Genomic DNA, 22,055 nt, shown 5'->3' with positions numbered 1-22,055 from the left:
ATTCTTTTTAAGTACGGACACTATAATGTCTTGTATATAATCAAAAAAGGATATCTGACAGCATTAGACAGACAAAGCTATCAAAATAAATTACAACAGCACACTAGCGTCACCCTGACAACATTAAAAATGTCACAAAATCCTCTTTTTACTGTATTAAGTGATTTTTGATGTGAAACATCTATAGGATCACTTGTAAACCGAATCATTGGCGTGGCGACGCTTGCCGTGGCGACGGGTCGCCAAGCTATACTATACTAAGGTATACATATATACCGAACCCGGCCTGAATCCACCATAATACGATGCTTTCCGTCCTGTCTTCCGGGACTTTCCACAGGATGAAGGAACCATAAAGGTTCAGCATGTAATCCCGATAATTGAACTGATCGGAACCTCGAACATTTTAAATCGTTGCTTTGCATATATATTAAGCTACTAGAAAAACTTCAATATCGTGTTTTAGAACTTAAATCAAATTGATGTGAAACATCTATAGGCTCATTTGTAAACCGAATTGTTGGCGTGGCGACGCTTGCCATGGCCACGCTATACTGAGGCGTATATATATATATATATATATATATATATATATATATATGTATATATATATTATTTTAATAATATTATCTTTTATACATATTACTTGTACACACACGATGTTTCACATCTGTCAGGCGTCCCATGACGGCTCACATTTTTTTATATAATTTCCTACCTCTAAGGTTTTTATATCCTGACAGAAACAACCGCTTAACTATACAATACGAAAAGAATCTAATGCCACTTTTTTGACACCAACAGGAGGGCGCTAGTGTGCAGTCATAATTTAAAGACATGCCACAGGGTCAGATAACCTTGTTGGTGTATTAATCTATTAATTATCTTTGTATATGTCGGTTTATATATTCTGTCATTATTAACATAGTCTCTCACCGGGTCAATTAAATTTGTTGGACTATATTAGATACGATTTTATATTTCGCATATATTTTTTGATAAAGTGATTATATAATCTGTTTTATCTCGTCAACATAATATGTAAAAGGTTAATAAAATCTGGCCCATTTAAGCCTTCGTTAAATAACAATAAATAACAACCATATTTAATTTATAATCAAATATACAACATTATTTAACTGTCATACTATAACACTGACACAATATGTCATTTACCGTTTTTTTTAATAAAAAAGAATATGAAAATATAAATAAAATAATCAAAAACTTATATCCATTCCCGTATCTACAGTTAACTAAACTAAGAACCATACTATCCACAAGCATATAAATGCTTCAAAGTGCAATACATAAACCCTTTTGGACCAATACAATATTGCTATAAGGGGCAATACAATATTCCCAATAGTTGCCAATACAGTAAACATTTGAGAACAATATTGCCAATAACCAATAATATTTTACCAATGGGGTATTTACAATATTCAACACATTTGGGCCCATACAATATTGTCCCTGGGGCCTATAGAGCAGTGTTTCCCAAAGTGGGCGATAACGCCCCCATGGGGGTGTTTGAAACCTAGGAGGGGGCGATAAGGGGCCCAAAAAATGGAAGGCATTGAAATTAATTAAAGTAAGGAAATTGTTTAGGTTATTAAGTTTTAGGGCTGAATAAAAATTAGGGGCGATCTGAAATATAATTGATTTTCAAAGGGGGCGGTGAAAGAAAATAAGTTTGACAATCACTGCTATAGAGTATAGACTATTTTGTACCAATACAATATTGTCCCAGGTACAGTACAATATTGCTTCCGGGGCCAATACAATATGGACCCTATAGTGTTGCATCAAAGTTCAGTTCACCTGTCCGCCTGGCTCGTCTCCACAGAATGTCGGCTGTTCTCTTTACGGTGGTTTATATCTAAATGGAGTAGGCAGCCCACAGCTCCGAAATAACTGGAAATTACATAATATTAATTATAGATACAAAAGGTTTATTTTTATTTAAAAAAAAACATTTAATCTATATATTATTATAAAGAGGAAAGATTTGATTGTTTGTTTACATTGATTTGAAAAATTCACTGTTGAAAAGCTACATTATCTTTTGATGACATAGGCTATATTTATGTGGACAAAGTTACGGGCAACTGCTAGTTGTTAATCTTGTACAATGACTCTCGCTTTTAAGCAAAAAATTTGAATTAATGTAAAACATCTACAAGTACAGTAGAACCCGCAACATTTGTTGAGTGTAAGAATTGTCCTCGCTCAGTAAAATACCACAACCATACAGAAGACAAGCATCAAGTGGAAGTAATCCCAAGTACAGTTTCACGTTCCCTTCCCATCTTTTTCTTATAAAGTAATGATAGAAAGGGGAATTATATATGGCGTAGGATGGGAGGCATAGGAAAGAGAAATATCTTCTTTCTATGTGTACTCTGTCAGTTTAAGATAGGTAATGCATCTGCAATTGCGGATGCTAGTTTGCCAACTTATGTTACATAAAAAAAATAGCGAGAAATTCTCACTTATCCTGGTTCGACTGTAATATAATATTATCTTACCCTTCGTGCTCTAAAAATAACGCTTTCAAAGCACCACGTGACCAGTAGCTCATTGCGTATGACAATAATTTCATAGACAATGGATTGACTCGCAAGAAGTTACCGCAGAAAACAACCTGAAGGGAAAATATACTGCTATATGAGGTAATAATTTGTTATAACTTTAGCTAACCGTGGGTTTCTGAGACCAAAGACACTGTTTAATAAATAAGTTTAATCATCATCAGCTCACTATACGTCCCCACCGAGGGGCTCGGAGCCTACCTCAATTTAGGGGTAATAAGTTTAAATAGGTTTAAGAAATCAAGACAGAAACAGGATCAAAATAATGAGTAAAGATGACATGTGTCAATGTAATTTTTATTAATGTCGACTTTGTCTTTCATTTCATATACATCTTTAACAAAAACAAGATTATTTGAAAAATTCAAGATTATTTCAAAGTTAAAAAATATTCGCGAAGAGGAAAAGGGGCGAAAAAAATGTGTTTTTCAGATATAGTCTTTATCACATTTCGTTTCTAAATTTTTTTTACGATACACAATTTAGTCTAAACTTTACGAATAACACATTATTATTATATATTTATCAAAGATATTGGCAGAGATGACGATATATTTTAGTCTCGGAAACCCACGGTAAGCATTTTATTTTAATTAAAATAAAATCAAATTTTTGTTGTATAGATAAATTGGACTGTCTTGCTGACAGCCGCAAGTCCGCGGTTAATCTCCGGAACGGCTAGACCGATTTTTTTGAAGCTTAGACAAGAATGTAGCTGATGCAGGCAGATATTATAGGATAATTTTTTAATTCTATGCTGATGAAGTCGCAGATGATTGCTAGTACTAAATAAACTTGAAGCTTGTTCTAGTCAAATGTTTGAATTCAAACTCACAATCGCTAGATAGCTAGCCCAGGGATCCCCAAACTATTTTGGACAAGTGACCCGTTTTTCCTAAATGAACTGTTACCTCAGACCCCCCATGGTCAAATTACCTAATTTTAAGATCAATTATTATAATTCATTCTGACCTAGGTCAATAGAAAAAGACAGAGTGAGAATTAGCAATACTTTAAGTTCGATATCGACCACTTTGGGAATCCCTGAACTAGACTATACCCTTAATCATTAGGCTATTGGGGCTTTAATCGACTATTAGTGTAGATAAAGTGCTAAACTTATACTAAGGAACTTTTTAATGACCCTTAAATGTATCCAGAGTATTATAGTTACGTGTTAACTTACCCGTTCAATATTTTCATTAGAGGCACATAATCTAGCAATAGAGCCAATATTATTGGTAATGGTAACTAATGTTGCTCGTGCTAGATCCTCGCGGGAGACCTTCGCACGACGCTCTGCAGAGCACATCTGACCAAAACTGAAAGATAAATGTATCAAATTGAAAATTATTCGAAGTTGAAAATTTCAAGATGCCATTTGGTATAAGAAATGCACTCCAAACATTCCAAGAATTAAACATACGAGCAATTACTTTTATAATTATAAAAAAATTAAGTAAATATTGTAATTTAAGTCATATAATTATCGTTTGATTTCACATTCTGCAGATCACAGGGTAAAAAATAAGGAACTGACTTTCTTAAGTAAATTTAGGAACATTCAATTTCAAAACCAATAATTCTTTACAATTCACTTCTATATCAAGATATTTATAATCCGATACTTAATAAGAAAAACATCAGTAAATAAAAAAATAATGTATCACAAACCACTAACCTACTAGCCACCAAATCACCAGGTAATCCAAACCTAGCGTAATCCCCACCATATATATCTCTGACCAGTTTATCAACCGTGGTGTTATCACCGGCTGCGGCCAATGCTATGGCCTCCTCAAAGCTGCTGCAGCCGGTCAGCAAGCAGCAGAGGCCGAGGAATGTACCGCCACCGAGACTACGGGGCAAATGTTTGGGTTACATACATATTTATCTAGTACAGTAAACAAAATTAACACGCAAGAATCCTTTCTTTTGATTTAAAGCAGAAATTAAGGAAATAGAGGCTCATCAAATCACGTGACAGCCATTACAATGTTTGACCTTTATTTTAAGTTATTTTATGGACATTTTGCGATAAAGTTATATTATAAAATAACTAGCTACGAGTTTCTGCGTAAATTGTAGTCTATAGTTTAGGGTTTTAATTAGATTCCGGTATTACTAATGCGGTCAGACTTTTTTGATAGTTGATTTTTTTATGAAAAATCTATTTCATTTAAGAGAACTTATACTAGTTCAAAGAAATCTAAAATCTGTTTTTAATAGAACTCTGTTGTTCAAACAAAAGTGAACTCTATTTCTAACACAATAAGGTACAAACTGACCTTGTACCGCTGACTCTGAAGTAATCATTTGGTCCATTGACCACCAACATGGAGACACCACTCCCGATGTTGACTAACAAAAATGGGTATGGCGACGAGAAGTCGTAAGGTTTACGTACGTAGACACTAAGAGCTTCTGCCGAGTATGGCGGCTGGAAAAATAGAAAAAAAAACATCAAATTCCTGCTTTATTTGTTAGTTTATATTTTAATTTGACGTCCATTTTGAGGGGAATCGTATAAAAAATTGTCATCCGCCATTTTATTTCGATTGCTTTATTTCCGTAACCGATTTAAGATACTTTAAAATCGTTCGTTATTAAGAATATCCTTCTCCTCCTAGAAGACCTCATCTCCTGGTGCTTTCCTTTATAGATCTTGGAATACAGAAGAATATAGAATTTTCCTTAAGATGGCAGATTTTTTAAATCACGAAACCCAGTTCCCCTTTCCGTTCCTTATAAGAAAGCGGGATGAGGGAGAGAATGACTTCCACTTGACCCTTGTCTCATGACCCTAAAGACTCCAGACCCTGATCTCACCGTATCGCTGGGCTGCTGGTGCACGGGGCGTTCATTGGGGGGTGCCCAGTAATAACACTCCTGCGCATTCATACTGTCCACAAACAACACGCCCGCTATCAATGCGTCCAATTCATCCAGCTTTGATAGACGCATATTTACTTCCTGAAGAAAAGAAATATAATAGTATTATATTTTATCGCATACAAAATTGATCTTTATCCAAATTAAACACGGTTTTATTTTACACCTCTCTATTACCAGCAAGTATAAAGACGTGAAAAGTAATTTAAACCTTGTCTCGTTGGTTTAGAATCGCTTTTTAAATGTTTATACCTTTTTAAAATCCTCTTCAAATTTGTAAGCACCTCCGCCGGTCGCGTAAATAGTATTAACCAGATCAGCCATGCCTTTAGACCTGGCGAGCTGGAGGAACGCACCCACCTCACTAGTGGGGAACCTAATAAAGTGGAGTGTACCACGACGACCTCGTATTGTCACATTTTCCATCTAAAAGCGATTAATGTATACTTGTACTATATTTCTTTGAAAAACAAAATCATTTTCATATTTGTTTCTGCAGTGTAAAGAGCGTCGGTGGCTCAGGAGTTAAGCACTTGACTTGCAATCTGCAGGTCTTGGGTTCGAATACCGCCATGTACCAATGTGTTTTTCGAGTTTAGATTTACATATGCACATTTATGCGACGTTCTTACGGTGAAGATCGTGATGCTGCACATATCTGAGAAGACATTCAAAGATATGTGTGAACCAACATGCACTGGGCCAGCGTAGTTGACTATGGCCTAGTCACCCCTAAATTAGGGTAGACTCCTAGCCACTCGGTGGGGAAGTATACTGAACTGATGATGATGAAACGTACTTGTAAATGAACATCTCGTCTTCCAGTCTTCCCGTACGCCGAGTTCCTTGTCAAGTATCGTCTAATATTCTTCAACACTTCGGTCTCCTTGTCCAGTTCACGTCTATTATTCTCTCGAGGTTCGAAGTAGACCAACTTTGTGAGTGTACCGCCTATATCCATGCCGAACCATGGCATCGCTAGAAACGTTTATATGACTTTATAAAGTGAGAAGACGAAAGAAATAATCTATAACCTGACCTTAATTAAACTAATAAACCCGACTGACTAAGGCTCTAATAGATAAAACACCGTCATCTTTTGGCTGCTTTTTAAGACAAAGATTTTAAAATTCAAACTAATGTAAAATTAAATATGCCCTTATTTTTTTTATAATGAATAAGCTAACGCTTTATCACGATACAACCTCATGTTAATGTGGTCTAAATATGGCGTTCTTAGTAAATGCCTATTCACTTTACTCTTGAAGACCTCCCACATCATACTTTATTTACTCAAAAGTATTAAAAAAATTACTATAAAAAAAAAAAGTTACGGCGAATGAGATTTGAACTCGAATAGGTTCAGACGTTAAAGTTCAAGGCCATCACAATGGAATTTACGTACATACAAACCGACATACATAAAAAAACAAACATATACAATACTCACGTGGCGCATTATTATCTGGAGGTGTGGGCGGTGTTGGGGGCAGGGAGTCCGCCATTGCGAGGTTTGGTCTCACACACGACTTGTGCGGGGACCTCCGACCGCGTTTCACCTGGCACCTGGGAACACGACTGATCGGGGTACAACGCTAGAAAAAGGCACAGTGTTACTGTATGGAACTAAAGCAAATAAGAATGTTTGAGGGCAATCTTAGACACTTTTAAAATTAAAATCAGTCTGGCGCCTCTAAAAGGACGTCCATTGGCTGGCTGACATCGCACACTGATTGCGAGGGTCCTCAAGGGTATAGTCTTAGAACTGATCTACGAAGATAACGATTGTAATAGGATTGGATAGATTGCTCTATTAGATTTTATATGTGTACATACTTGACGAGGTCTTTCGGTAGTTCGTACGGCGGCGTTGCGCGGCGCGGAGGCCGGCAGGCCGCGAGGCAACCCTCACAGCGGTGCAGGCGCATCTGTAACAAACATTACATCATCAAACATACAGTAAAACTGTAATCTATATATATAAAAGAAAGTAGTGTTAGTTACACTATTTATAACTCAAGATCGGTCGAACTTATTTAGCTGAAAATCGATGGGGAGGTAGCTTAGAACTAGGAGACGGACATAGGAACTTTTTTATCTTGTGGGCATTTTTTTATTCCGCGCGGACGGAGTCGCGGGTAAAAGCTAGTACTTTAATATAACTGTAAAACTTAAACATTTAGGCGAAAAATACGAATAGAATGTCATCTCATTCGTCGAAATCAGTTCAGTAGTTTAGGATAAAGGAGGTGACAATGATAAGGACGTCTAATTTGATTTTCAATTGATTTAAGCGTACCGTAAGTATGTTTCTACAAATAGAATGACAGATGTAGTATCTTTATTTTGTCGGTATCTAACAACAAGTCCTTGTTTAAAACATATTGTTATCGATGTTTTGTCAAAGATGACAGAATTGGTGATATGTTTCATACAGAGATTTTGGTCTCAGAAACCAATGGTTAGTAACTAATTAAATCATAGATTATGTCTTTATATGAGATTTTCTTGAATTAAATAAATATTATTATTATTATTATAATATGAAATTTACAAATAAAATCAGGGCATTTACGTTAAAAAAAAGATTAGAAAGTATTATATAATGCAAATTAAACATAATATAGTTATTTCAATGATAGAGGGAATTGTCATATAAATAATGATAAGACTAGAATGATCCACGGTCATTTTATATCAGATAACATACATAACTTATTTGTATACATTTAGTACTAAATAAATAATACAAAAATAACACGATCTTTGAGGTACATTGGTAGGGGTAAGCCTAGCAGAGTCTCCGAAATTAAGTAGCCGATTTGTAACATTTTTTCACTGTTAGGAAGGTACACTATTCCTCGGATAGAATAGACTATATAGCTGTCACCCGTGACATCGTCAGCTCGGGATTAAAAACTTAGTAGCCTATGTGTTCCAGACAATCCGTTCCGAGATCCGTTGAGACATGCTGAAGATATCTTCAAACATCCATCCATCCTTCCAAACATTCGCATTTATAATTATCGTGTGATTTTATTTTAATTCCGTGCGGCCGAGGTCGTGGCCAACTGCTATTTTACATATCTGAGGATAAGTATTTTATTTTATAGTTGACTAGTGGTCGCCGGCGACTCCGTCCGTACGGTATCAAAAAAAAACTTAATATGTGTTCCGTATTTATTGCCTATGTGTTCTTCCAGACTATGTTCTACATCTTTGCCAAATTTAATAAAAATCCGTTGAGCCGTTCCGGAGATACCTTCTAACAAACATCCATCCATCCATCTCAATATTTGTATTTATAATATAAGTAGCATTGTTAGGAACAAATGTACAGTTTGTCTTTGGTATTTTCACAAGAGATGTATCAAGATTTTATTAGAGGAAAAAATATAAGTTATGAATGCCCCAAATGTGCACTAAAATGTCACTAACACTGTCCTTATATTAAAGCAGAAATCGTATTAATTCTAAATAGATTACAACAATGTCTACCAAAATGATGTAACAGAACAAAAGACGTAACACACAAGATCTGCATACAAATTAGTCTTTCATTCTATGAGGAAATACGGTATAAATATGTGACAGGTTTCTAGATATTTCTATCGTAAAAGAAAGGACTTCTGAGTCTACATTTCTACATGTTTCTATACCTATTTAGAAGCTAGCCGAAAAAATAATAAAATTAGAGTGTCTGAATTTGCTGCTGTACGCAAATCCGCGTTAGTTCCGGATAATCTCCGAAACGGCTGGGCTGAATTTTGACAGCACTTTCACTGGAAGGTATGCTGGAATTTTATGCTTTAAATTCCTCACTGATGAAGGCGCAGATGACCGCTGGTCGATTTAAAAAAATTATCTTAAATTATTCTTAATATTATAATGCGAGAGTTCTGACATATTTTTGTTGCCACGTGTCTCCAGAAATTTGCATGGATGTACCAATTCAAATATCAACACCAATAGTCTTCAGAAAGCATAAGTTGCTTTATAACAGCTAGTTTTATTTAAATTTCAAGTGAACGAAGTTGCGAGTTATAAATTTAATTAAATTGTACTAAACTATTAATGATCGTCACTGTCTTGACCTAATGGCCCCAAATACGTCAAACTATTTGTTACAAAGTAAAAATGGTCTAACCATCAAAGGGCTTGTGACCGGTTTTAGATAATTTCTTAATGATTATGTTATGAAAAACTCGTTTACTCTATTATTTTATAAAAGAGAAAGCGTTTTCATTTATTTTGTAAATTATATAACTAGCTGTCGTCCGTGATTCGTCCGCACGGAATTAAAAAAAAAACTTAATTAGTAAACTATGTGTTCTTCCAGATTATGTTCTACATCTATACCAAATTTCAGCAAGATCAGTTGAGCCGTTCCGGTGATAACTTCAAACAAACATCCATCTAAACATTCGCATTTATAATATTAGTAAGAAGTAAGATTAAAAAAAGGAACTAATTCAAATAAATTTTACGAAAACGGATATAAAATCCTCTCTTCCATGGATTCAATATACCCTTTCCACTACATGACCCGTGTATGGAATTTGACGCAATTCCGGCGTTAGGATATGCCGCGGTTTGACGACAGCAAAGGGCGCTGGTCAGAAAGGGGCGATCCAAATCTACAAATTACACAATCTCACGTAACTATTTACACCCCTGCCCAAGGCATAGTAAAAAGAAGCAGCTGTAGAAACCTCGCTCATGATGCTAGCAGAGCATCATCATCTACAACTTGCATCAGCACAGTATGTGTTACTCCTCCATACATCTCTATCAGCGATCATATCTGAATTTACCCCCTTCTTACGCATATCCTCTTTCACACAATCTATCCATACTTTCTTTGGTCTTCCTCTATCTTTATAGCCATCCACATTCAATTTAATTCTAGCAGAACAAAAATCGTTATTGATTTAACACGTTTATATATTTACAACATTGAGAAGTTTATTTAGAATCGAATAAATTTGTTCCTCTTTCCCTCCCCACCCTTATCTTATAAGAAAAGGATCGGAAGTGGATTTGACGGAGGACGGGACGCATAGGAAAGAGAAGTATTCCCTTTCTGTACCCTCCTACGTCGATTAAAGGTAGAAAACGTATATGAAATCGCGAATGTTAATTGTTTGCCACCTTATCTTATTTATAAATACGAATGTTTAGATGGATGGATGTTTATTTGAAGGTACCTCCGGAACGGCTCAACATTTCTTGATGGAATTTGGCACATGTAGAACATAGTCTGGTAGAAACATAGGTTACTTATAAACTTTTTTTTTAATTCCGAGCGGACGTAGTCGCGGGCGACAGTTAGTAATATATAAAATATACAACAAATACGATTAGTTTTTAAAACAGATGGTCATAGTGACAATTTTTAATCAGTTTGCATACTTGTCATAGCCAAGCCTACAGTTTGTGTTCAATTAGATAAAGTCACTGATAACCTTATCTTGTTGCTTGAATGTTTTTTAAAAATGTACATTATTTTGTCACCATATTACATTGTGTCTTAGTGGTAATAAAAAACTCCCCCAAACTTCTCTAATACTAGCAACATTAAAATGTACCATTAGTGATGTACTTCACGATGAACATGTGTATTTTTAATTCATTATTTTAAAACAACAATATTAAAAGTCCAGACATAAAGATTCTGAGTAAAAGAAATATTTTGTATACATCTGTTGCATGAATGGTACACTTCGACCGTTGCAACCACGACCACATAGAAGACAGGCGTCAAGTGTAAGTAATACTGCGTTAGCATGCCGGTAACCAAATTTTAGCCCTGTATCCTTGTTGTAAGAAAAGGATGGGAAGAGAAGTGAGTATGGCACAGGAGGGTGAAATCCTTTTTCTGTGTGTGCACTCTTCTGTCTATTAAAGGTAGGCAACGCATTTGCGAATGCATGATGTCTATGGGCAACTAACACTTAGCTATTTTAACGAATTCAAGTGGCAATTTGCTCGTTTGCTACCATCGTTAAATAAATCAAAAGATCAAAGAAAGAATAACATTAATGGATTGTATGTAAGAATCGCACCATACGTTTTACCATACATTTTTTTAAATCAAATAAATGGGATAAATGCTGTTAATTATCGATATTTTTATCGACATATTGGTGTAAGTACATCATTACTAAATATCCTTGGATACATTGCATACCGATGTAGGGATGCTCAAACGACAGCTGCGGTACAAGGAATACCACCTGTCCTGTACCCATTCATTACCTCTTTCGCCCCTCAGGCATTCCTACAATCATCGAATATGTGTAAACTTGAAATTATACGTCAGACTTTATCTTAACAAGTGGGAAGTGAAAAGAAATTTGATACAATGTATTAGCCTATTAAAGTAACCGACACAATGTCAACAAAGTTTCATTAGAACCTTTTCGGAATGTACTTTCATATCTTTGTTTTATAGCCTTCTTGTCTTAAAATTTCTAGAGTTTTCTTTTTCCTCTTCATCTTGCCAGATAAATTTTTCTCGTTATAAAATTGTATGGCAACAGTATCACTATCCACATAAAAATCTTGAATTAAGAATGTCTAGCATTTATAATTATCTATTATACTTACTACAAAAAAACTTCGCGTTAATCTAAACCTTAAAATTATTCAAATATGCTAAATTATGTGTACGTTATACAAAAAAAAGACAAATTCAAAGTCGTGATTTCCGGATCATCAAAATTATAATTATCTAAAATAAATAACAACATAACGTAAAATACGATAGCTCACGTTTATTACGTAAACAGAAAAACAACAATATTTCTATTTAGGAAGTATCGATAAAAAACGATTAACACGAGGACATCACTAAACATTAGTTTTCCTCAATTAAAAGATACTTAATTTATATAAACAAAAAACAGGTAAATAATAATAATATTAAAGAAAATCGGTGAAAAATACAAATCAAAGATCACTCAATTCAACATTGGTCAAGCAGACATACCCACCAGATAGGGAAAAATATTTTTTTTATAATTTTTTGTTCATTAATATATAGCTATTACCAGCGACTCCATCCGCGCGTATTTAAAAAAAAAAACATAATAAGTAGCCTATGTGTTCTTCAAGACTATGATCTATATCTATGCCTTTCATCAAGATCCGTTGAGCCATTCTGGAGATACCTTCAAACAAACATCCATCTATCTAAACATTCGCATTTATAATATTAGTAAGAAGTCAGATTTGACCTGTAATTTATATATTACCCATAAAATGGTATTTTATTGTTGCTATCTTCAAAAGAATTGTATTACTCTATGTTTGCGTCGAACTCAAAAAACCATTGAACAGTGGGCCTAGCACGAATAGTTACGACAGGCGCCTTCGTATCGTCAATGTCAAAATTAGTATGAGATTTCTGGTGCACTTTAAGCCCGATGCCCGATACGCGATTACGCACTAAACAATTTTTTCTATGACGATACGATGTCGATTGTCACAAATACTCGTGCTAGGCTAACAGATTTCATTTTCTACATTATTCCTATGTGCATATAATATAAGGTAAAATATGCAAAATTTCACATTATCATTACAAATGTTTAACAAAACAAAACACAATCAGACCAACGCCGAAACCGGTAGTAATCTGGTTTATAAACCGACAATGTTATCTGATCCCGGGGTCAGAAGTCAAACTAAATACTGATAGCCCACTAGCGCTCTCCTGCCAATTACAAAAAAGTGTAACAAGATCCATGTTGTACTGTATAAACCGACAAAGATATGTGACCCGACGGGCAGAAGTCAAATTAAATAGTGATAGCACACTAGCGCTCTCCTGTCAATGTCAATAACGTGTGACAGGGTATTTTTCGTCAGTGGGACATCGCGGTTGCAAATTAACATGATCCCGACTCTCCCCAAATAATGGGCTTGAGGGAACAGGGGGGTTTAGTGGTTATGCTCTCGTTCGGGGAGAGAATCTCACATAACTTCCGTGTCTGCCCCGAGACTATTTCCCTCTGAAAAAAGGAGTACTTTTCGTACTGTAGCTGTCCTGATGTTTTTCTTTTATGCCATTTTCTATTTCCATGTAGGTTTTATATGTTTTCTGAGATAGCAACTGCAATAGCAATCCCTCATCGGGACAGATATACTATAGCAGTCTTGTCATGTTTTTCTTTTAATGTATTTCCAATGATTTTGTAGGTTTTAAATTATTTCTTACAAAACTAACCGCGACAGTGGCGCCTCTCTTACAGTCTCAGATAAACATGTCGCATTATAACGATTCGAATGATCAAAATTTGTGTCACTATAACAATCGTTCAAATTAAATGTACATAATTGTAAATAAATGTACACATTATATGTAAATAAAAAACCTTTTTTAGTGATTTAATTTTTCCTAGTACTTGTTAGGTATATAGCAACATTGTTAACACATTTAATCATTATTGTATTCATGCAAAGGTTATATGTCATTGTACTTTGACTGGTGAACGAGTTATTCGACGTTCACTTGAACAAATCGACGTCAGCTCGTATACGTCCCTCAGGGGCACGGGGACTACCTATCCTATAGACTAGGCCATAGTCAATAACGTACTAGTAGGTTGATTCCATACATAACTTTCGCAGACGAAGACGCGGGCGATAGCAAGTTTTATATATTAATATGGAAAAAGTTTTTTTATTAGATAAATTTCAAGGGCCCAATGCTGATGAAGGCAAGCGTGTGCACGGAGGGCAACAGTGTACCCAGCCCCTGCAATCCTTTACGTTCCGTCGATTATGTGCAGCTTCTCGAGTGAAATTCCAAGCCTTCCTAAAGTTTGGAAGCCGTACCTTAAATTACGAGTACATACAAAAACTGTCATTTACTTCGACTCTTTTTGCACATAAATACTTATCTTTGTAATAAATTCAAAGTGCAAAAACAAACGTGATTTATTTTTATGTTTCAACAATGGTTTTTAAACGAAACTCACGTTTTAATACTGAATTATTTATTTCTTTTGTGACTTATATGACCATTTTACTGTGACCCCTGAAGCATAAATTTATTGACAGATTTTGATGACTGTTTACTGTTTTCAGATATTAAAATACTCCCGGAAAGAATACGTATTGTAATTATGTAATGTACTAGCTGTTGCCAGCGACTCTGTCCGCGCGGAATTAAAAAAAAAACTTAAAAAGTAGCCTATATGTTCTTCCAGACTATGTTCTACATCTAGGGTTGCCAGGTCGCCAAACCTACTAGTCGGACAGACCAACCAGTTTGGCCGGACATTTGGGTAGAAAGTTCGGACACCCTATATTATTTAGAATTTTGTCTCCGTATTAAAAAGACTAACAAAAGCCGGACAACCGTTTATTTAGACCGGACACGCAATCAAAAAGCCTACATATGTCCGGCTTTATCAGGACGCCTGGCAACGCTATCTACATCTATGCCAAATTTTATCAAGACCCATTGAGGCGTTCGGAAGATACCTTCAAACAAACAAACATCCATCCATCTAAACATTCGCATTTATAATATTAGTAAGATTACTCTATTCAAATATCTTAGCGGCCCAAGGTCATCAGCGCGCTGCTCAGTCCCTCCCCCCGCATCCCGCTATGCCCCGTAACATCGAAAATTGTGTTCTGAGCAGAGACTCGCAAGAAGTTTAGAGCCGCCAAGATTCATGAAAACTATAATACTCGTTTTATTTCATGAAATATCGCTCGTGTAATAAATTATTGAACGTTATTTAATTCCTATCATTTTGTTAATTGCTCATTATCAAAGTCGAGTTCAAAATAAAACGGTTATATTTAACTTCTTGTATAATTAACTAATTATCTAAGTAATCATTAGTATAACGTTTCCTTTACTTTATTTATCGTATTAACTGTGCATTTCTGAGACCAAATTCTTACTAATATTATAAACTAACTTTTTCCCGCGACTCCGTCCGCGCGGAATAAAAAATAGAAAACGGGGTAAAAATTATCCTATGTCCGTTTCCTGGTTCTAAGCTACCTGCCCACCAATTTTCAGTCAAATCGATTCAGCCGTTCTCGAGTTATAAATAGTGTAACTAACACAACTTTTAAATATTAGTTAAGAAGTGTTATAATGAAAATATTACGAACTTATTCTTTAAAAACCACTGTTTAGGGTATAATTCAAAATAGAATGTGCATACATTAACCCTTCCGTCAGTCGGGCAAATAAGACTTAAGGCAATGAACGCTCTTTTATCCTTGATTTTTTTTATTACAACCTTGACTTTATAATTAACTAGCGACCCGCCCCGGCTTCGCACGGGTGCAATGCAAAATATACCTACTACAGAATAAATGCACAATTTATTTAAGGTACTTAAATGGATAAGGATTAATGCTGTATTGTTTAAAATCACTTCGTAAAAGAATAAAAATGGTTATGCTGGGTTATCCCTAAGAGATAGACATATACCATCGCGGACTTTTTTGTTGAACTTTTTAAGGTGAACAATACTGTAGTACATTATTTTGGTCTATCTCGTAGGGTTCAGCCAGCGTTTGCAATATAAGCGCAAAAAAACGTGCTTATTTACGACATCACATTAGAAAACTTAAAATTTATCAGTGTTTCTCTACTATATTATGCATTTATTATACATACAAACCTTCCTTAAGAATCACTCTATCTATTAAAAAAAACCGCGTCAAAATCCGTTGCGTAGTTTTAAAGATCTAAGCATACATACGGACATACAGCGAAAGCGACTTTGTTTTATACTATGTATTGATTGTGTACTAACTGAACCAGGTATGCGTTCGCAGCAATCGCCTTTTTGTTTCCGAAATTTAAAAAAAAAATCTAACTATATTAATAAAATTCGAGTATCTGTGTTTGATATCAAATAAAAAAAACATCTTATTTAGTACACATGATGTATTTACGGCTGTACGTCCCGCGTAAGTTCCTAGTAATCTCCGGAACGACTAGACTAGACTAGACTAGACTAGACTGGACTGGACTGATTTTGACGGGACGGTAGCTGAGGTACGCGGGAATAATGTAAGCTATTTTTATTCTGTGCTGACGAAGTCGAAGGCTACCGCTAATATGTATATAAAAATATAATGTATTTACATAATCTTAACATATACTAATTAAAAAATTAAATTTAAGAATAAAAAAAAACAACTTAATGAGTAACCTATGTGTTCTTCTAGACTATGTTCTAAATCTGTTCATCAAGATCTTTCGAGACGTTCCGGATATACCTTCTAACAAACATCCATTCATCTATCAAAACTTTCGCATTTATATTAGTAAGAAGTAAGATTACTAAGGTTACATAAAATGAATTGTAAAAACACAATCTATTATCTATTTAACCAGGGTCAAAGTCAAGGTACTGGTTAGAAACGTTAAAAAAAACATTGAATAACATGTTAATTATCACTCATAAACATTATTATAATTGCATAATTAATTAAAAAAATCAATAAAGGAATGATCTCGAAGTAACTTTTTCCTACGGCATTGTTCTTAACAATTACTTAAGTAAAGGATTGAAATAACTGGTTGTATATATTTTAATTTGACGTCCTGTTACTTAAAGATTAGGCTATATCCAAATGTAATTCCGATAGCTCCTACGTAGACTATCGTAAGCCACAATATATTTTTTTATTCTTACTAATATTATAAATTCGAATGTTTAGATGGATGGAGGGATATTTATTTGAAGGTATCTCCGGAACAGAGCGTCGGTGGCTCAGGGGTTAAGCACTTGACTTGCAATCTGCAGTTCCTGGGTTCGAATCCCGCCAATGTGTTATTCGAGTTTCGATTTACATATCTACATTTATCCGACGTTCTTACGGTTAAGGAAAACATCGTGATGCTGCACATATCGAACGAAACGAACATTTTTAAAACCATTAAACTTTATTTTTCTGGAAAATCGCGACGTGATCAAAATAAAGTTGATTTTTTTTATACTTAAAAGAACATAACAAGGTCGGAGAAAAAAATAAAACTTGACTTACTTGATGTATTGTAATAACTCCAGCTTGCTGTGTCATATTTACTTTGAACAATATAAATACTTAATAATATATCACAGATTGTATAAATAAATAAATATAAATTTATCTAAAACATAACACTATTCGTCATCGACCTCTAAATCCGACAAACGCGACAATCTATCCAATAGATTCTTGAGTATATAATCAATAATTTTATATAGAAATATATTATAATAGATAAACACGAAGGAGAGTGCGATTATAATACGAATGTCCCAGACGTACATAAGCACACGTCCGCACGCCGCGGCCTCCGCGCAACGAATGGCGCGAGCGTTCGAAATTCAAAAATATGCGCCTTCGCAACTGATAACATTGAAGGGGTCTAAAGTCTGTTACACACAAACGCCTGATGTGCATTTATAATTTGTTTTATAAACGTACTTTCTTATAACGTAAGGATGAGTTTCACTAATAATTCGCGTGATATAACAATATTATAGAGGTCGTGTGAAGGACAAAAACACAGTTTTAAATTTTTTATTTTCAAATCTTGATGTTAACTTATTGAAGACACTTTTTACTAGTAAAACAATAAATATAATTTTTTTTGGAAGTAAAATATTTGAATTCCAAATAGAAAAAATTATGCATCAAAGTGATTAGTTGGAATTATTAGTGAATCAACGTTATCTATCTTATCTATATATATAAAAGAAAGTTGTGTTAGTTACACTATTTATAACTCAAGAACGGCTGAATCGATTTGACTGAAAATTGGTGGGCAGGTAGCTTAGAACCAGGAAACGGACATAGGATAATTTTTACCCCGTTTTCTATTTTTTTTTATTTCGCGCGGTCGGAGTCGCGGGTAAAAGCTAATATCTGATAATTATACGAAAGGATGTTTACTAAAGATAGAATCGTATACAAAACTATAATTTAACAAAATCAAATAATCAATAATATAATAAATACAAATATAATATTTTAATCATACGTCTTTATATATATATAAATATTTGTAACATATACAAGGACAATCTAAGCAAAACTTAACTACTGTGGCACTTATCTTACTAATATTATAAATGCGAATGTTTAGATGGATGTTTGTTTGAATGTATCTCCGGAAAGACTCAACGTATCTTGATGAAATTTGGCACAGATATAGAACATAGTCTGGAAGAACACATAGGCTACTTATTACGTTTGTTTTTAATTCCGCGCAGACGGAATCGCAGGCAACAACTAGTATCTTACTAATATTAACTAGTTGTCGCTCATGACTCCGTCCACACGGCATTAAGAAACAATTTGGATGAATGGATGGATGTTTTGTTAGAATTTATCTTCAGAACGGTTCAATGGATGAAATTGCTAGTGAGTTTTTTTTTAAAATTCAAACATCTAGTTAACAATACACTAGAATGTACCGGCTCGCCCGGTGCAATACGACCAACAAAGTGGAAGCAATTCCGCGTTTCGTGTGATGAGTATACGTAGCGTGTACGTAGCGTACGTGGCCTAGTTGTAATCCTATTTCCCTTCCTTACCTTATAAAGAAAGGATGGGAAGTGGAAGCACATTTGACGGAGGAGGCATACGGAGGAGAAATAGTAGGCAACTATTTCGTCGAATTCAGGTGGTCGCTTGCTCATTTACCATCTTGTGTGAAAAAAAACCCTTTAAGGATATCGAAGTGTTCTCTCTTTTCGAACTGTACCTGTCTTGTCTGTTATCTTCTATGTCTATAAGTATGTTCTACATATCTTACTAATATGTATGGATGGATATTTGAAGATATCGGTTCCTGATGAAATTTGGCACAGATGTACAACATAGTCTGGAAGAACAAATAGACTTCTTTCATCGCTTGGACAGAGTTGCGGGCGACAGCTAGTTTACTGATGTAAATAACAAAGTTTTATAATTAACAGGGCCAGATCAATTTGTGTTACTACAAGCATTTTTCTCGCTATCGCTGTTTTTGTTTTTTTTTTTTTTAGGAAACATTACCTTTTTTTACATTCACCGAGTGGTTTCGTCTGGTTTATAATATAGTCTTTGTATGCAAAGGGGCTATCTCAGTACTTAAATTTAATTAGGTATAGTAAACTATGTATGGAACGTTTGCAAAATTGATATCAACTAAATGTTATTGTGCAAGTTTATTTTTTAGTGATAATATTTTTAAAATTACACCGCCTTTTTAACATTTTTTTGATCTTATAAATGCGAAAGTTTAGATGGAAAGATGTATGGATGTAAATTGAAGGTATTTTCGGAACTGTTCAAAGGATATTGATGAAATTTGTCACAGATATAGAACATTATCTGGTAGAACACATAGGCTACTTAATAAGTTTTATTTTATTCATTTTACATCAAGACTTTCGCATTTATAATATTAGTAAACTAGCTTTTTGCACCGGAATGACGGTTGTGTGTAAAACATATTGTCGACTTCAAGGCTCGTTCACCTCGCTCTCAAAGCTTGCAAGGTGCAGATTTTTTTAAAATATAACCTTATAAACATATAAAGCTATGCAAAAATTTGATTTTTTATATCCAATTTAAATGGAATGCTGTATTGAATGGAATATATGAATGGATTACGTTGTTAAATTTTTACGATATTTATTTTCTATATTTTTTTATTTCTTTTTTTTAATTCATAAGGACTTACTTAACAGCTGTTCTGAATAATTTAAGTATAAAAATTATTGGTATTAAATAGTAGAAAAAGGACAAAAAAATCATTTTTTTGCAAATATTTTGTGGATTCACACATCTTAATTAAAAAGTTTAAACCTTGAATAACAACAGGTTAATCCGTTGTCTTACATAATATTTAAATTAAAGGTACAAATTATACACGAATTTTGGCAAGACCGGTTCAAATATGTCAAACTGTCACACAGTACGTCACATTTCTTGTCAATAGTACAAACAAAAGTTTTACGTCAATTGTTTTTCGTAAGCAAACGTAATAGAACGTAGAAGTGGGGATTTTTGGATTTACTCGAGCGTGGCAGATAAACATAAGGTTCCATTGTACCTCAATTGAAACGCTCCATAAAGAGCCGCGCTTTTATGAAAAAGGGTCAAAATGCTAAGAAAAAAAAATCTGTTTTTATAAATACTGAAGCGCGTCAGATTAAGAGAGGGAAAAGCCTATATTTCAAGCTAATTTACAGCACACTCACCAATGTCAAGGTGTCGTTTTTATCCATACAACTTTGTGACTGCTATTTCTTTATGTACCTTGCAAATTGACAGATAATTGTCATTTAGACTTTTCTTAATATGAACTCACCTTGTTTTATAACAATAGCTTTATTTTTTTAATATCTTGATCGGCTACCCTAAACGTGCGACATCTTATATATATAAAAGAAAATCGTGTTAGTTACACTATTTATAACTCAAGAACGGCTGAATCGATTTGACTGAAAATTGGTGGGCAGGTAGCTTAGAACCAGGAAACGGACATAGGATAATTTTTACCCCGTTTTCTATTTTTTATTCCGCGCGGACGGAGTCGCGGGTAAAAGCTAGTAATTTATAAAAGCTGTACATCATTGGGTGCAAGGTTTCCCCCTTAATGTCACGTTAAGTTAATCTAAATTTCCCCGCTTCACCTCCTATATAACTAATGGGATAAATTGCCCTTTGCTTTCTATAGATGTCATATTTGTTTCTAAGTGTTTTTACGTCAGAACATTAAATATTTTCAAAGACACACCTCCATAACAAATAGTTTAGTATCAAATTTGTTACACAAACATGAATAAAACGTAAGTTTTCAAAGAAATATTATTGTATCTAAAGGCCTATTTACACACTGTCAGTGTTTAACTACGAGTTCAAGACAAATAAGCGATGTAAACTAATTTGAAGTCAATACAAAAAAATGAAGTCGGCGCCGGCTTTGTTACCAACACTGACTTTACTACTGACCCTATCAGACTTTATTTCTTCAAGAGAGGTAATATTTTTCAGTTCAGTGGAATCCCATCGTTATATTGATGCATTCTTTATATGACATATAAATATTTATCACTATAAAAGTCAACAAATGACGTAAAGTTATAAATGTATATTTATTTTACAAATTTGCAAATCCGTATAAGAACAGTGACCTCGTAAAATCGCATAATATATAAAAATGGTTAGCTAAGGACGTATTGGTAACCTACGAAAAAAGTTACATCTGTTAATAGATATGTAACTCTTTACATTGTATTAGTATAACGGGGAAGACAAGTGAAAAGCTGTCTAATGAAAGCTATTCATTAACACGTTAACTGCGGCTTGAGGCAGAACAGGCCCAAAGCGTGACTTCTCGCTGGTGCGGCAGTCAAAATCGGGTTGTTTCGCTCTGTGCGGGAGGCTACTAGATCAGTATTTCTATGAGTACGACAGAGTCAAATATATAGAAATGTTTCTCTTGCGATATCTAGCCCAATGGCGTAATTAGATAAAAATGAGGTCCTACAGGCCCCAAACGCACTGAAAAGAAATTAATTACGCCTAGTGCGGATTGAGGTC

General features: G+C 34.5%; 1 protein-coding gene across 5 annotated transcripts in view; it reads right to left on the bottom strand.

Moving 5' to 3' along the window:
• Window positions 1-1,649: 1,649 nt before the first annotated feature.
• The window catches only part of LOC106713226 (pantothenate kinase 3), a 30,116-nt gene continuing 9,710 nt past the window's right edge, over window positions 1,650-22,055 (bottom strand). For 2 of the 5 annotated variants that reach the window (XM_045684933.1, XM_045684935.1), the window contains 10 exons: window positions 7,323-7,414; window positions 6,937-7,052; window positions 6,286-6,464; window positions 5,739-5,912; window positions 5,424-5,567; window positions 4,883-5,034; window positions 4,276-4,452; window positions 3,781-3,916; window positions 2,532-2,647; window positions 1,650-1,917 (listed from right to left, as the gene is read on the bottom strand). In XM_045684933.1, the coding sequence (XP_045540889.1) occupies window positions 1,821-1,917; window positions 2,532-2,647; window positions 3,781-3,916; window positions 4,276-4,452; window positions 4,883-5,034; window positions 5,424-5,567; window positions 5,739-5,912; window positions 6,286-6,464; window positions 6,937-7,052; window positions 7,323-7,414 (1,383 nt within the window). In that variant the 3' untranslated portion in view covers window positions 1,650-1,820. Of the gene's footprint in view, window positions 1,918-2,531; window positions 2,648-3,780; window positions 3,917-4,275; window positions 4,453-4,882; window positions 5,035-5,423; window positions 5,568-5,738; window positions 5,913-6,285; window positions 6,465-6,936; window positions 7,082-7,322; window positions 7,415-17,519; window positions 17,688-17,786; window positions 17,812-22,055 lie in introns of those variants that run through there. The other 3 variants (XM_045684934.1, XM_045684932.1, XM_045684936.1) reach the window with 3 other exon arrangements.

This window comes from Papilio machaon, chromosome 28 (genome assembly GCF_912999745.1).
Source record: "Papilio machaon chromosome 28, ilPapMach1.1, whole genome shotgun sequence".
Classification (NCBI taxonomy): domain Eukaryota; kingdom Metazoa; phylum Arthropoda; class Insecta; order Lepidoptera; family Papilionidae; genus Papilio; species Papilio machaon.
The sequence above is the reverse complement of the archived record's forward strand: the minus strand, read 5'-3'. Positions and strand labels throughout refer to the sequence as shown.